Raw genomic sequence first — 14,356 nt, forward strand, 5'->3', positions numbered from 1 at the left:
CCCATCCACTACAACTACTGACCCTGTGCTCGAGAGCATGGGAGCCACAACTACTGAAGCCCGCGTGCTCTAGAGCCTGTGCTCCACAAGAGAAGCCACTGCAATGAGAAGCCTGTGCACAACTAGAGTAGCCCTGGCTCTCCGCAGCTAGAGATAAGCCTATGCAGAAATGAAGACCCACCATGGCCAAAAATAAACCAATAAAATTTAAAAATAATCAGCAAAGATTTCTGAAAGAATCTAATATTCATCAAAAAAAAAAGCATCAAAGTACTTATCATGGGGAAAAATCTAAACTAATGTGAACTTTCTTCTATTTATTTTTCTGTTATTTTTAAAACTTTATAGTGAAATATATATATATAAAAGTGTGCAAATTGTTAATATAAATAGCTTCAGATCAAGAAACCTAATATTACCAGTAGCTCAAAAGCTCCCTTGTGGGACCTTCCAGTCACTCATATGGCAACCATTCCTGACTTCTAAGCATAGATTAGTCTTGTGTATCTTTATGTTTTATATACATAGAATCATAAAATTCAGCTTCTTTCATTCAATATAATGCTTGTGATAAACACTCATAATGTATGTAGCTGTAGTTTCTTCATTGTTATTATAGACTAATACTCAAGTATTTACTTACTGTACTGCTGATGGGCATCTGGGCAGCTTCCAGTTATGAAACTATTACAAAAGTGCTCCTCTGAACGTCTTCTATACAGTCTTCTGGGTAACATATGTGTGCATTTCTGTTGGGTAAACATTAGGTTGAACAATATGAAATTGCCAGTATTTATTTAACCATTTGACCTACTAAGATGGCAACTTATCACTACCTAGAGGTGGAATTGGTGGGTCATAGGTTACACGCATGTTTCGCTTTACAAGATACCAGCCTAATCATTTCCTGCAGTGGCCATACCAATTCATAATCTCCTCAGCAGTATATAAGAGTTCTGTTTGTCTACATCCATTTTTATTTTAGCCATTCTGAAGGGAGGGGTATACAAATGAATCACATTGTGGTTTCAATGGTTATTGAAGTTAAGCACCTTTTCATATATTTGTTGGCAGTTTAGATATCCTCTTCTGTGAACAAGTTCAAGTCATCTACCCAATTTTATGTTGAGTTGTCTGCCTTATTAATCTATTATTATTTAGATTTCACAGCTGACAGCATTGTAATTCTTTCATTGCTCAGCTCTAGAAATGTTCTTATCCAGTTCTATGCCCAAAGAATCCTGTGTTCACCTCTGTACTATGATATACCACACTGTTGAAACTGTTATTTACATATCTACTTTTCCTTATGAATTGTTAAGTAAGTTTTAAATCTCCAAATAATTGGGAGTTAGAGCTCTTATTCATCATTGTATTCCCACCCCTAGAATAATATCTAGCAAGTGGTTCAATAAATATTTCTTCAGTTAACTGATATGCATTTAACATGGTATTCTTTGTAAATTTTTATTAACTATCTTTATACTCCTTTGTCTAAGTTTACTCCAGCAAAGAAAGCTATGTGAAATATAGCACTCTGCCCTTTCTCTACCACTTTACAAAAAATAGCACTAGTTGAAAAAGCACAAAGACAATGATCAGAGCAAAGCAATAGCACTTTTCTAGTTAATGACTACAAATAATAAGCAATAAAAATCTCATATAATTGAAAAGAAAAATCAAGATCTTAATAACTTAAAAGGGAAAAGGCATTGAAGGGCAGGTAATTTACATCAAGAGAAGTAAAAAACCAAAGAGCTAATTAGTAAAATTAAACAACCAGTCACACTTAATATATTTAATAAAGTATTAGTAAAGTTGAAATTAATGACATCTAGAACTTATCAGGTTTTACAAAATGTGGCACCTTCTTACATTCTTCATTATGCTTGCTATTATAGTTATGGACTCACACATCCACTTCCCCCAGTATATCATAACTTTCTTACGGACAGGACCCTTTCCTGATCCAGTTCTGTTATAAAATGATGTATGTACCCTCATACAGACAACCTTGCTAAAAAGTAATTTGTCAGTATATTTCAAAACTTTATACATGTCCCCTTTGGTCAATAAATTCACTTGTAAGTATTTATTCTAACGGAAACAAGAGGACAGGAAAAAATTCTACACATTAAGCTATTTATCTCTCTGTTGTTTACAATGGGTCCAAATCAAATCAATAATAAATTTCTAACAATAAAGAAGTGATTGAATAAATTGTCACAGGAACTCTAAAGATTATGCTGCCATTAAAATGGAATATTATTAAATACAGTGGATGCATGCCAATACTATTAAATGAAAAAAATCAGGCAAAACCCCATTATGCTCTAAGATTATACATATAATGGTGCATGGATGCAGGGAGCAACATGGAAAATGACAAATGAAAAGGAAATAATTGGAAATTTTAAGGTTCTTGGATAAAAAGAGTTTCTTAAATGCTGTTACCATGCATTCGTTCATTACCTCACCAGCTACTCTCCTAGACACAGCCACCAGGATCTCTCACAAGAATGAATGTCACAGCCTCCAGCTGGTCTTCCTACTTCCTCCTCTGTTCATCCACAGTCTAGGCTCAACACAGCCAGAATCATCCTGGAAATCACCAGTTAGATCTTGTCATTTTTCCGCTCAAAAGTTTCCAATGTCTTCCCATCTCACAGAGTGAAAACAAGTTCTTAGAATGGTCTATGTGGCCATCAACCATCTGAATGGTAGTTTGCATTCTGATGTCATCTTGTGCCTTGCTCTTCCTCGTCTCATTCTGTTCCAGCCACACTAGTCTCCTGGCTGTTCCTCAACATCCTAGGGATACTCTGACCTGAAAATGGGAAAGTTTTATTTTACATTGAAGCCAATCCTATTTTTCTTTGCTATTTTATTATCACAAGTATGCATGAGCATTTGGTATTTTCCATTTCTCCCAAAGCCGTATAATTTAGTCTTTGGAGAATTCATTAGAGATGAAAGGAATCTCTCTCTGTGCACCTTCCAGAGTTAACTGGAGAATGCTAGGGTGGATTTGTCATATATGGTCCAGAAGACATTTTTACTTAACAACAGGGGCCAAGAAAGATGAGGAGGGGAAAGAAAAGAACACTGGTAACTGTGCTTATATCTAAGGAGGTGTAAGTTAGGTGAGGGGATGGACTCGAAAGTGAAGGGCCCTCACATCAACAGGGTTATATGAAAGACATGCAAAACTATTTCAGGCAAAACAGTAAAGTCTCTGAGACTGAGAAGGTAGGAAAAAGCTTTGGAAATTGGAGAGACAAAAAAGACCAGTGTAACTAGGAAAAAAGCAATGGAGACATAGCAATAGAAAAGTGGAGAGCTTGGTCATGCAGGGTCTTTAGGTCAGGGTACGTTGTTAGGATTTATTGTAAATGCAATGGGAAGATCACTGAAGGGTTTTAAAACAAGAGAAATGACAATGCTGTTATCATACTATAGTTTGTGAACCCTGGGGCTAAAGTCACCAAAGTCTTGGATTAATCAAGACCCAGTATGACAGCTAGCACTCTATCTCATGTGTTGTAAGCAGATCTTAAATGACAGCTGATTTTTCTTCTTATTCTGTAGTAATTATTAGTTCAAAAAATCACCAATGGACCTGGGTGAGGAAGTACCTTCATTATTACTCGTGTTTATAGAGTAGTTTTAATATGCTGAATGCTTTAAAATGGTTTTATTCAATGCTTACCATAAAATTGAGGCACTCAGTTTTCAGTTCCTAAAAAACCATTTATGCTTAAAAAGGCTTTTGATTGATTTCCTCCCAACAATCTATGTGCACTAACTCAAACTCAATCTGTGCCAGAGCCTGTTGTGTGTGTGCAAATGAGAGTTGAAATGTGAATCTCCAAGGACTGTGCTTGGTCCTTGTTGATAAGTAAAAATTTCCTCCAGAGCTTTCATGACAAATCCACCCTAGCATTCTCCTAGACGCACTCCCCAGCAACTCTGGAAGGTGGACAGAGACACATTCCTTTCATCTTAAATGAATTCTCCGAAGACTAAGTTATATGGCTTTAGGAGAAGTGGAAAATACAAAATGTTCATGCATGCTAATTTTATTAACATAACTAAGAAAAAGTAAGATTGGCTTCTGCGTAAAATAAAAACTCCCGGTTTTTAATCCAGCAGTTTACAGGCAGCTTTAGGCTCTTTAGTTACAGATATTGCTGGGTGAAGGCCATGATTCAGTAGAACTGTATCTACAGCAGCATTTCTTTCCAAATAAATTTTTGTTACATATTTCCATTGGAATACAAAATGGAGACTTCCAGTAACTCAGACATGGATCAACTTTCCCCCCTCACAAAAAAATGATACTAAAAGTACATCTGTGTCTCTTTTGCTTTTGGACTCTGTGGGAGAGGGAGGGGGGGATGATTTGGGAGAATGGCATTAAAACATGTATAATATCATAGAAGAAAAGAAATAAATAAAGTCAGCTGGTAACAAAAAATAAATAAATAAAAATTTTGTTAACATAAAAAAAAAGATACTAAAAGTATAAAAAAGGCCACATGAGCAAAAATAACAGACTCCCTCCTAGAAGCAAGCTGAAGTGGCCTGCAAACTACCAGAAGGCTTCCGGCCTTGGAAACTGTAGGCAACAGTGAATGTCAGTGTGCATGATGAGGCGACAAACAGGGTGGCATCTGGAAAGTCTCAAACTTTCACAGGCCCTCAAGTACCCACAGGCACACACAGGGCTGAACACAGGTAAACTGTGGAAGAGTCTAACAACTAAACTGGGATATCCCAGCCCAGAAATCTAGGACTTGAGGTCACCACAGCTATATGCTTGCCTAATGGAGCAAGTGGATAAGACTGGATTCAAATCTGGCCCTGTTGCTTGTGAGCTAAATAATCATGGGCAAGTTATTCACCTCCCCAACCCTTAGTTCCCTTACCTATAAAATGGGGATAACAATAGGTGTCTGAGTTACCTTAATGATGAAACCAGATAAGATACACAAACCATTTAGTGGATGTCAGGCAGATGGTACATGCTCACTATATAATAGGTAGCATACCCATGAAGGGCAGCTTCTGGACAGCTTTCTGAGGCACTCAAGATGGAACGGTCATCAGGTACAAATACTTGTAAATTCACATCTCCTTCAGTTTTTTCTTAACAGGTGACTATGAAACACAGCCTGAAATCTTGAGTAATTCACAGGTCAAAGCAGGTTTGGAACACCATTCCAATTGCCTGGTAGAGCATCAGAGAATGAGCTCTGAAATCAGACAAAAACAATTTTATTCTTTGTTCCTCCAGTTACTAAGGTGGTCTTGGCAAGTCACACAATTATTCCTCAGCTGTCAAGTGGAAACAGTAACCCATATTTGCAAGACCGTTATGAGGATTGGCTATAAAGCACGCAAGACCCTAGTGGAGTATCTAGGACATTGCAGGTATCAAAAATGTTAGCTGTTTTTGTTGTAGCCACGCGTTCCAGGAAACAAACTCACTCAGAAGGACAATGCAGATAGTGGAGTGCAGTTTATTACACGGGCGGGCCCCAGGCAAAGTCTCCTCTTAGCCAAGGACCCCGACCAGCATTTGTGAAAATCTTTTATACCCCATGTGTACATGTCTGAACCCACCACCCCAAATTCCTTGAGACTTATACAAACCAAGGAAAATACAATCCCAATAACCCCATCATTCACGTGCTATGTGCTCATGTGCTCAAACAGTCAAACAGTTAGCCAATAATCAATAAACCCGAGGTTACACTCCGATAGATACAGAAAAATTTATGGCCTGTCTGGAGGAAGGGGTGATTGGCGTATGTTTTCTCTTAGGCGATGAGTAACCTAGATACGATCTTCAAGGCTCCCCTGTCTGGAGGGGGTCTTATCCTTTCACTGTTGTTTTCATAGGCACTAAACACAGAGTTCAGAGTCCATTGGAAAGGTGGCCAAGCACGATCAGCATGAACAGGCCTAAGATGGAGTCCAGGCCCTATGAATTCCTTCTTCATTTTCATCATGATCATTTTTTAGGCAAAAAAAAAAAAAATCACTTACAAATGCCTGGTCAATCTTGGAAAAAATCTGCCCTGGGTTATTTTATTCATTCATCAAATGTCACTGGGGTGGGAGGGTAGCATGGCTGTTACCAGGGAACAGATTCCATAGACTTCTAAATCAGTGTGGAAATTGACAGAGTTCACTTCTAAATGATAAACTGTACTGTTCTTTCTGCTTAGGACATACGCAGACATTTCAGCCTAACTGCCAGCATAAATGCTACCTAATATTTTTGGTAGCTTCTACATTGCTGATTTTAGCTTAATCATTTAGTGCTTCTGTCTCTGTGAAGTTACGTCTCAATCCAGAATTAATTCGAATGGTACTTTTGTGGCTTGTACGTGGACACTCATCTTTGTTTCTTGGACTCTGAGCCTCAATTTCTCTTTTAAATGGAGAAAGCATAAAACATGAATATGAAGAAGAGCATTTTTCAGCTCTCATTGAGAGGGTAACAGGCAGGAAGGCCAGGGGCCCCCAAATGGAGGAAACAGGCTGCAAGTGTCAGACGTTTTTTATCTCTCTCTTAAGCGGCAGGAGGAAACAAACTCTAAGTGTCAGATTTTTTTCCCCCTTCTCTACACAAAATTAAAAGGAGGTTTCTTTTAAAATCCTGTGTTGCCATGAGGACACCTGGTTCCACCTGAACTTAACTTTTTTAGACCTTGAGCTAGCCAATGCGTTTATCTTATGGAAATGTTTTTCTTAAGCTATGTTAATGAACTATGTATTTACTTCAGACTCTGTCTGTCTTCAAGTCGGTTCCCTAGGATTCAGAACCGACTTGACAAACCAGTATGTTTTACTCAACAAACCAGTATGTTTTAAGCTATGTTCATGAGGCTAGGCTTGGAAACCCACCTTTCTTCAAGATCCATGTTAATAGTTTTAGGGCCCAGGATGACTCACCTTGTGCCAATGTTATCTCAAAATGCATGTTGTGGGTGAGGGGCCTCTCTGAGTTTTGAGACATTTCCTTTCTCTAATTAGCAGTCTGCTAGTAGGTATATAACTTCCTGCTAAAGACTAGCAGGGAGGCACTCTTTCTGCCCCCTTCTAATGTCTATGTCAGAAGCTTTCTCTTTCTCTTTTATACTTCAATAAAACTTTGTTATACAAAAGCTCTGAGCAGTCAAGCCTCATCACTGGCCCCGGATTGAATGCCTCTCCTCCAGAGGCCAAGAATCCTAGCCAAGAGCCCTTTCAGGGCTCAGCATCAACTTTTCATTATGAAGGGAGAAGTAAAAATAATTTTCATAGAAATTCTCTAAAAATCCTAGAAGACATAGCACATATTATTTCATATTTTATTTATTGTCTCAATGGGATCTATTTTAAAAGCTTAGACCATACTGTAAATCCATGGCATAGCCACAGAGTCTTATATTGTTATCTTCCTAATTGAGACAATTAACAAAACAAAATACACATTCAAATGAAACATGTAGCTAAACCATTTATAAATAACTAAAATTATAGATCAGGTTTTCATTCACTGATCACAAATTATGGTAATGCTTTTGTGGTGCTCATTTCCGGGCTCACTTTGGAGTGTTTATTAAAGCACAGTATTGTCAGATCACAGGGACTATCTCATTCTCATTTTCTTATCTCCAATTCTAAAGGGGGTTAAATTATCCAATTAAACTGTTAATTAAAAAGACTCCTACAGAATAAACTGCAGGCTACCAATGGCATTTAAGATTTTTCATTGTGCTGTGCTCAAAAGCAATTTCCTGAATTCAGAAGAGCTCCATGTGACTGGCCAGTATTTCACTTTAGAAGGTATGGCTGGTATCACTACATAATAGACAAACCCATTTCCTCTCCTCTCTCGGCCCACAGCTAGACTATATATCCCAGCCTCCCCTGCAGTTAGGTTTGGCCATATGACTGAGTGCTAGTCAATGGAATATGGGCAGAAGTAACATAGATAACTTATTGGATTAGACCAAACCTTCCATTAGGTATCTTCAATAGCTTCTTCCCCTCCACCAGCTTCGTGTGGATGAGCATACATTCAATAGCACTGAAAATGGCAGAATCATATGGAAGGAACGTTGGTCTCAATATCAACAACTGTAGGAGAGAAGCTCATTGATGGTTAATAACCATTTTGTATGTCATGTAAACAAGACATTAGCTCAAACTGGGTTAAACCATTGAGATGATCTCTTTCAACATGTAGTGTGATCTTAACAAAGAAAGCAATTGGACTTGAGGGACATGTAAATACCTTAAGCCTAATTGGAAACATCAGCCTCCAAATTTTGATCAGGTCCACTAAGATATACATCTAAAAATTGAAGTAGACTGAATATCTCATAAAATCTATCAAATTGACCCTAGCAAGAGAGATTCTAGACTTCTTGCCTTCATTCCCCCAAAGCCTGTCCTTCCCGTCCATGCCCCAGAGATCACTCATAAAATCAATCATTTCTATACATCCTTCCTCCTGCCACTACCCTACAGGCAAAAATTCTTTTTTCAAGGATCAGCTCAGAAACTAGAGTAGACTCTCAGAGGGGCACTAACAGGTCATACTGAGACGCTTATTACCTACCAGCTCTACAGTCTGTCTGATGTCTATCTCCTGTACATGAACACTGTGGTACCCCTACCATAAACCAGTAGTTTTCACATCTCTGAATACATCAGAAAGATGTTTAAAATAATCAACAGGGGACTCTACTTCCACTGCCAGTCTAATACCAAAATGCCCCCCGAGGGAAGTTAGTATGAATTCTATGGTATGCTTCTGGATTTGTCTGGACTCAGGAAAGGCAGGCAGGCTTTCATTGTCCTGTACCACTCACTCGTTGTCCAAAGTCACCAGGGGATGAAAATGGCAGGCACTTCCAGCTCCCTGGAAGTACATGGGGCACAGACGCTCCAGTAGCATGAGGGCAGCCATCCTAGAGATCTACAGCCAATGAGAAAAAAAAAAAAAAAAAAGCACACAGAAGGTGAAGTTAGGGTCCCCAGTAAAAGGGCTGGGATCTGGGTAGAGAGAACTCTGATAGCATCCACTTGAGGAGAAGTGAATAAATCTTTCTCTGCGTACCAAACCACAACCCAATGTCCTTGAATTTCATCACACTTGCCATGATACAGGGTGAATGTAGCAATTTATGTGTCTGTTTACCATGTTAGACCAGACTGTTCATTGAAGCTGAAACTGCACATGATCTGCTTAAATACAGCTAGTTCAGTGACTTAAATCAAATGGTGGTCAGTTACTATGTACTGAATGAGTGACCATAATCTGACTTGATGGGTAAAGAAAGGTGACAGCAAAATAGAGATTCTTTGGTTTGACAGTAACCGTAATGTTCCTTGTCACTTTTGCAAGACCAGCCATACCATGGTTGATAATCTCCTCCAAAGCCTCTCTTTTCCTCATTAGGAATATAACTGCATAAGCAATAAACCATATCCGTTTATATCCTGGAAGAAAATATAATGGCCAACTCTCAAATCTCTCATTGTCTACAGAAAAAGTTACTGCATTCAAATCTCACTTTCCTAAACTGAGAAACCTAGTCCACTCCAATGCTTCGTGTACTTTTTAGGCAAATATTGTCTAAAATATAACTGAGTATGCTAATGGATATAATCAATTTTAATATTATTTTTAAAAAGAAAGGAAACAGAATATCTTCAACTTTTTATTGTCCTTAAAATGATCGTTCACATTGTTTCACAAGTAAGGGAAGAAAATACAAAGACCATTTAGATATGAAATGCATAATCCAAGAACACCTTTCTTCGAACCAGTGGGGCACTTCCACTAGCAATGAGAATGTTGTTGCTTGAAATAATCATATATTCTTCCATAATTTAATATGCAACTGAGACATACTGTTAAAAATATCAAGGAAGAAGTATATCAAATGCTAATAATTACAGAAATACTGCTGGAACAAATGTATTCAGAAATGGGGTGACCTAAGGGATGAAGGTTAATGCAAAGGCAAGCAGCCCAAAGAACAAAGGCTTTAACTCTCCTGACTCTGGGGTACTTGAGAAGCAATCTCAAACCTCTCCACTGATCTGGTGCAAGCATAACCTATGTGGCAAGCTACAGTTCCTAGTTGCTTCTTAGTGATGCTCTAGGGCTAAATAAGATAAAATTTATGTGCTATGCTTTAAGCTCCATTGAGGAAAGGCACTGAATAAACTTAAGGATAATTTATGAATCCTGAGCTTGCAGTAGTCACTTCCAACTCCATTTCATAAAAGGAAAAAATGGAAATAGGAGGCCAGTGCTGTGTGGTTGGTAAAAAGCTCAACAAACTTTGGGCAATGATGATAAGCCAAACAAGACCATTTTATACACATAAGAACCTTGACTAAACCAGGAGAATTTCACAAAAACCTAACGCCTTCCATTTCACAGGCAATAGTTCACTGGCAGAATACCTGGTGTATGAATCAGAGAAGTGTGCTATGGCAGTCATAGTCTGAGATCCAATATCTAATTGCCTTTTAATTTTGCATAATTATTTTTGTAATATTTTATGGCTCTCCTCCAGTGGATGTGCTTAGCAAGAACTGCCAAAATCCTGGATTCTCCTTCAGAGTCACATTCCTAGGCCAGCTTCTCCTTTCCCCTCCCCCGATTTCCAGTCGCATTTTACCTTCTTCCTTACACAACTTAATCGGTATCTGACTCTTTTCTATTAGTCTGTATTGAAGAGAAGAGACAATAAGAATGTACTCTGAAAATCTGAACAGGAACATGAATTTGGAAATTCAATCTAGAAAATTGTCCCAGCGAGTCGTGGTGACTTGAGCTACTCTAAGTCTATTTTAACAACGGCCATCCTATCGACAGCTTGCAGTATAATTGAGTTACATCAAGTAAAGTTAGTCAAGACAAGTAGCCATATCACTTAGAAACTGTTCAGGCCCCAACTGTTCACCAACCTGTTTTCCTAAACCATTAAGTGACTGATCAAGTCCCATTTCCAAAGCCTATTTCTACACTTTTATCAAACACTTTCTCTGACCGGCAGGAATGTGTTTATTTGGAGTTTAAAAAGAGAAAACTAGAAGGAATATGCTGTTTATGTAAGCCTTAAAAACGTTTAAGCTGATTTTAAATGTCCAGATATAGGAATGAAACAAGGAGAATCTTCTAAGTCTAAACCAAATCAGAATGATTCCTCTAGAGAAAAGACATGGAGGTTTCCAGCACCCTTAACTGCTTTTTTGAAAATGCAAACTAAGGTGATATCAAGTCATGGTTAAGGCGGAAAAGGTAGCTGCCCTTCAGGAGTTTATCGATTCAGAGAGGAGGAAGTCAAGGGGAAAATCACTCTTCACTGACTAATGCACTGAAATTGTTTTCCTCATGATGGTGCCCCTGCATTTTTCTCCCCTACGTTCCCATGGTTACAAAAGGACATGGTGTGTGCACACACACACACTTTTTAATGACAAATTCCAGGGATGTAAAATGGCTTCCTATGGTTAGCCTGAATTTGTCATTATGCTTTTGAGATTTTCCTATTGACCAGCTTAACCTAGAACCACGTGTACAAGGAATAATGGGAAGAGGGGATGGCTATTTTAAAAAGCAAAAATGCCAGGGAAGCACTTTAAAGCTGTTACAATTTTATCCTGCACACACACTCTCTAATAAGACATGGAATAGTTCCCTTGAAAGGACAGAGTTCTGAGGACCGAAAACAGAGTAATGCTCTTTCTTATAAACTCTTTAGAAGAAGTCTTGAAGAGTAAACATTATGTTTCTTTGGACTATGCAGGGAATTTTAAATTCAATCAATAGATTCTAACATGTCTTTAATCAAGAAATTTTTCAAAAAGGATTTTTAAAAGAGGTAACTGAGCCTCAATGTGGGGTTTATGCCTTTGCACTCAAGGGGAAGGAAAGCCATATGTTCCTAATTGGGAATTAGAAAATCATTTTTTTTATGCCTACTTATTTCAGAAACAGGAGAAGGCACATATACGAGGATAACAAGACAACCAGAAATTAGACTGAAGAGAAGCATCTAGCAGATAACATAATTGCCAAGGTTTGAACAGAACAGATCAAATTTTGGAGATTTTGTTTCCTACTGTGCCTGCGGTTGCATGACTAGGAGTTTTGACTTCTTCTGGGACTTAGAGATACAGCCTTGTCTTACTATTTGATAAACTCAAGCCTTCACCAAGCAGTCTTTTCTGCCAGCTTTGTTCATTCTGACTTGAACAGGGCAGTGGGCTACATCAGATACAAGCTATGAGGCGTGTTTTCATCCCAAGAGACTCCAAAGCTGAAGGCCAGAACTTCATCAAATACTGTCAAATGAGGATTCAACGTTATTTCTGACTTAACCACCTTAGAGTTAATCAATGCTATGAAAGGATGGTGCAGGAAATCTAACAGTACAGAAGACCTCCCAGGCAACCTCGCACATGTCCACACCACTGAGGGTTGCTAGTGTAATAGGCTGATTTTTTTTTCTGGATATATTCTACCTAGGGCCCCCGCAAAGCTGTAGATAAAAATGGTACATACCGCTTAGCTGCAACTTATACACTAAAATGGACAACAGCAACAATTCAGCAAACAACATTTTAACAAAAGCAGCCTGGGGACTTAATTGGCTTTCTAAAGAAACATATGTGATTCGATTTTTTGTATTCCATTTTTTTAAGTCTTACAACTTTGAATAATGTTTAGATCTAAGCAATACCCAAATACCAAAGATGCATTAAAATAAACATCTTCAGGGGAACACAGGCCTAGGGCAGTAGGTGATGAGCACCGCGCAGCTCTCTCAGGATGGCAGGAACCAACAGTCCTGCTACCAGAGTCGGCAGGATTCTGCGCCTCTGTTCATTGTGGAATTGGATGGACAATTAAAAGCCTTCTGGAATTCTTCAAAGTTGCTAACTGCACCATTGACCCTGAAAAAGATATGTCATAGTCCATGTCATTTAATTCTTACAAATCAACAGGTTCTGAATAAAACTCTAGCAACCTATGGCTTGATAAAATAGTCCATTCATTTAGTCTATTTACAAGGAGATAACTGAAGTCCAAAATGGTTAAGTAGATTTTCAAGAAAATTAACAGAGCTGAGACTAGAACCAGACAAATGCTATTAGTCTTCAAAATATCTTTAAATTTCTATAAACTGTAGGGTTTACAATTCCTATAAATTGTATATGTGGTGGTACATTGCTATAAATTTACAAATTCCCACAAACTATACAATTTACCAATACTTAACTTTTCTAACCATTTTTTAATTTAACTTTTTATGGAACATATAACTGACGTAGCATATGCACATTTAAAATGTAAAGTTCATTGAGTTCACATGTATACACCCATGTTATTACCACCCAGATCAAGACATGGGATATTTTCAGCACCTAGAAGGCTCCTGTATATGCCCTAACAGTAGTACCTCCAAGCATAACTACTAGTCTGACCTCTGTGGCCACAGATCAATTCTACTGGTTTTTCAACTTCACATCAGTGGATCACACTCTATGCACTCTTTTGTCTCTGATTTCTTTCACTCAGTATTATGTCTGTAAGATTCATTCGTGTTGTTGCTATCTCTAAATTATCTTTAAAGAACTCATTCAATCCACAGAAACACTTTCTATAAATTCCTATTACGCTTGCAGGCTCATATTTACCTAGAATTTGGTTCATGCAACAGTAAACTAATGAACGGGGTCTAGTTGCTATTGAGTAATGCTTTGCTGGAGTTAGCTCCAAAATCTGGTGTTCTTGCAAGTTCCCTGCTTGACTGCAGTAAAGACTACAGATTCCTACTCAGCACTTTGATTTTAACTGCCTTTTGAAAGTGGTATTTCCATTGTGTGAAATCGGCTACATTCAAAATCTACAGTTAGTGCAGACATCACTAACAAGCTAGCAAAGATCCACCCCCCTCATCTATTTCTTACTCAACTGCAGGTTCAAAAGGCTGACTAGAGACAGCATTCTTGGTCAATGACTCTTTCTTCCCTAATGATTTTGTTCCCTGTGGGCATTTGAATGAATATATCGGCTTGTAATTCAAAACCCCCATAACCTCTTGTGTGTCAGCTGGGATGAAAGAGTCAGACACGACTGAGCAACTGAGTGCACATGCACGCGTGTGCACACACACACACACACAGGGAGGGATGCAGGTTTCACACACAGTAATGGCAATCCACTCCAGTATTCTTGCCTGGAGGATCCCATGGACGGAGGAGCTTGGTGAGCTATAGTCCACGGGTCGGACACGATTCAGCGACTTTCACTTCACTTTCACTATGATTCACC

The 14,356-nt window shown here is 38.4% G+C and overlaps 1 protein-coding gene across 8 annotated transcripts in view; it reads right to left on the bottom strand.

The window, feature by feature from the left end:
- PHEX (phosphate regulating endopeptidase X-linked) overlaps window positions 1–14,356 on the bottom strand; it is a 245,020-nt gene that overhangs the window by 24,667 nt on the left and 205,997 nt on the right. For 7 of the 8 annotated variants that reach the window (XR_011565209.1, XR_011565208.1, XR_011565207.1 and 4 more), the window contains 2 exons: window positions 2,473–12,975; window positions 644–749 (listed from right to left, as the gene is read on the bottom strand). Coding sequence is in view for 1 of the 8 variants with exons in the window: in XM_070783865.1 (XP_070639966.1) it covers window positions 12,873–12,975 (103 nt within the window). In the remaining 7 variants the exon portion in view is untranslated. Of the gene's footprint in view, window positions 1–643; window positions 750–1,861; window positions 12,976–14,356 lie in introns of those variants that run through there. The other variant, XM_070783865.1, reaches the window with a different exon arrangement.

This window comes from Bos indicus, chromosome X (genome assembly GCF_029378745.1).
Source record: "Bos indicus isolate NIAB-ARS_2022 breed Sahiwal x Tharparkar chromosome X, NIAB-ARS_B.indTharparkar_mat_pri_1.0, whole genome shotgun sequence".
In the NCBI taxonomy this organism is placed as follows: domain Eukaryota; kingdom Metazoa; phylum Chordata; class Mammalia; order Artiodactyla; family Bovidae; genus Bos; species Bos indicus.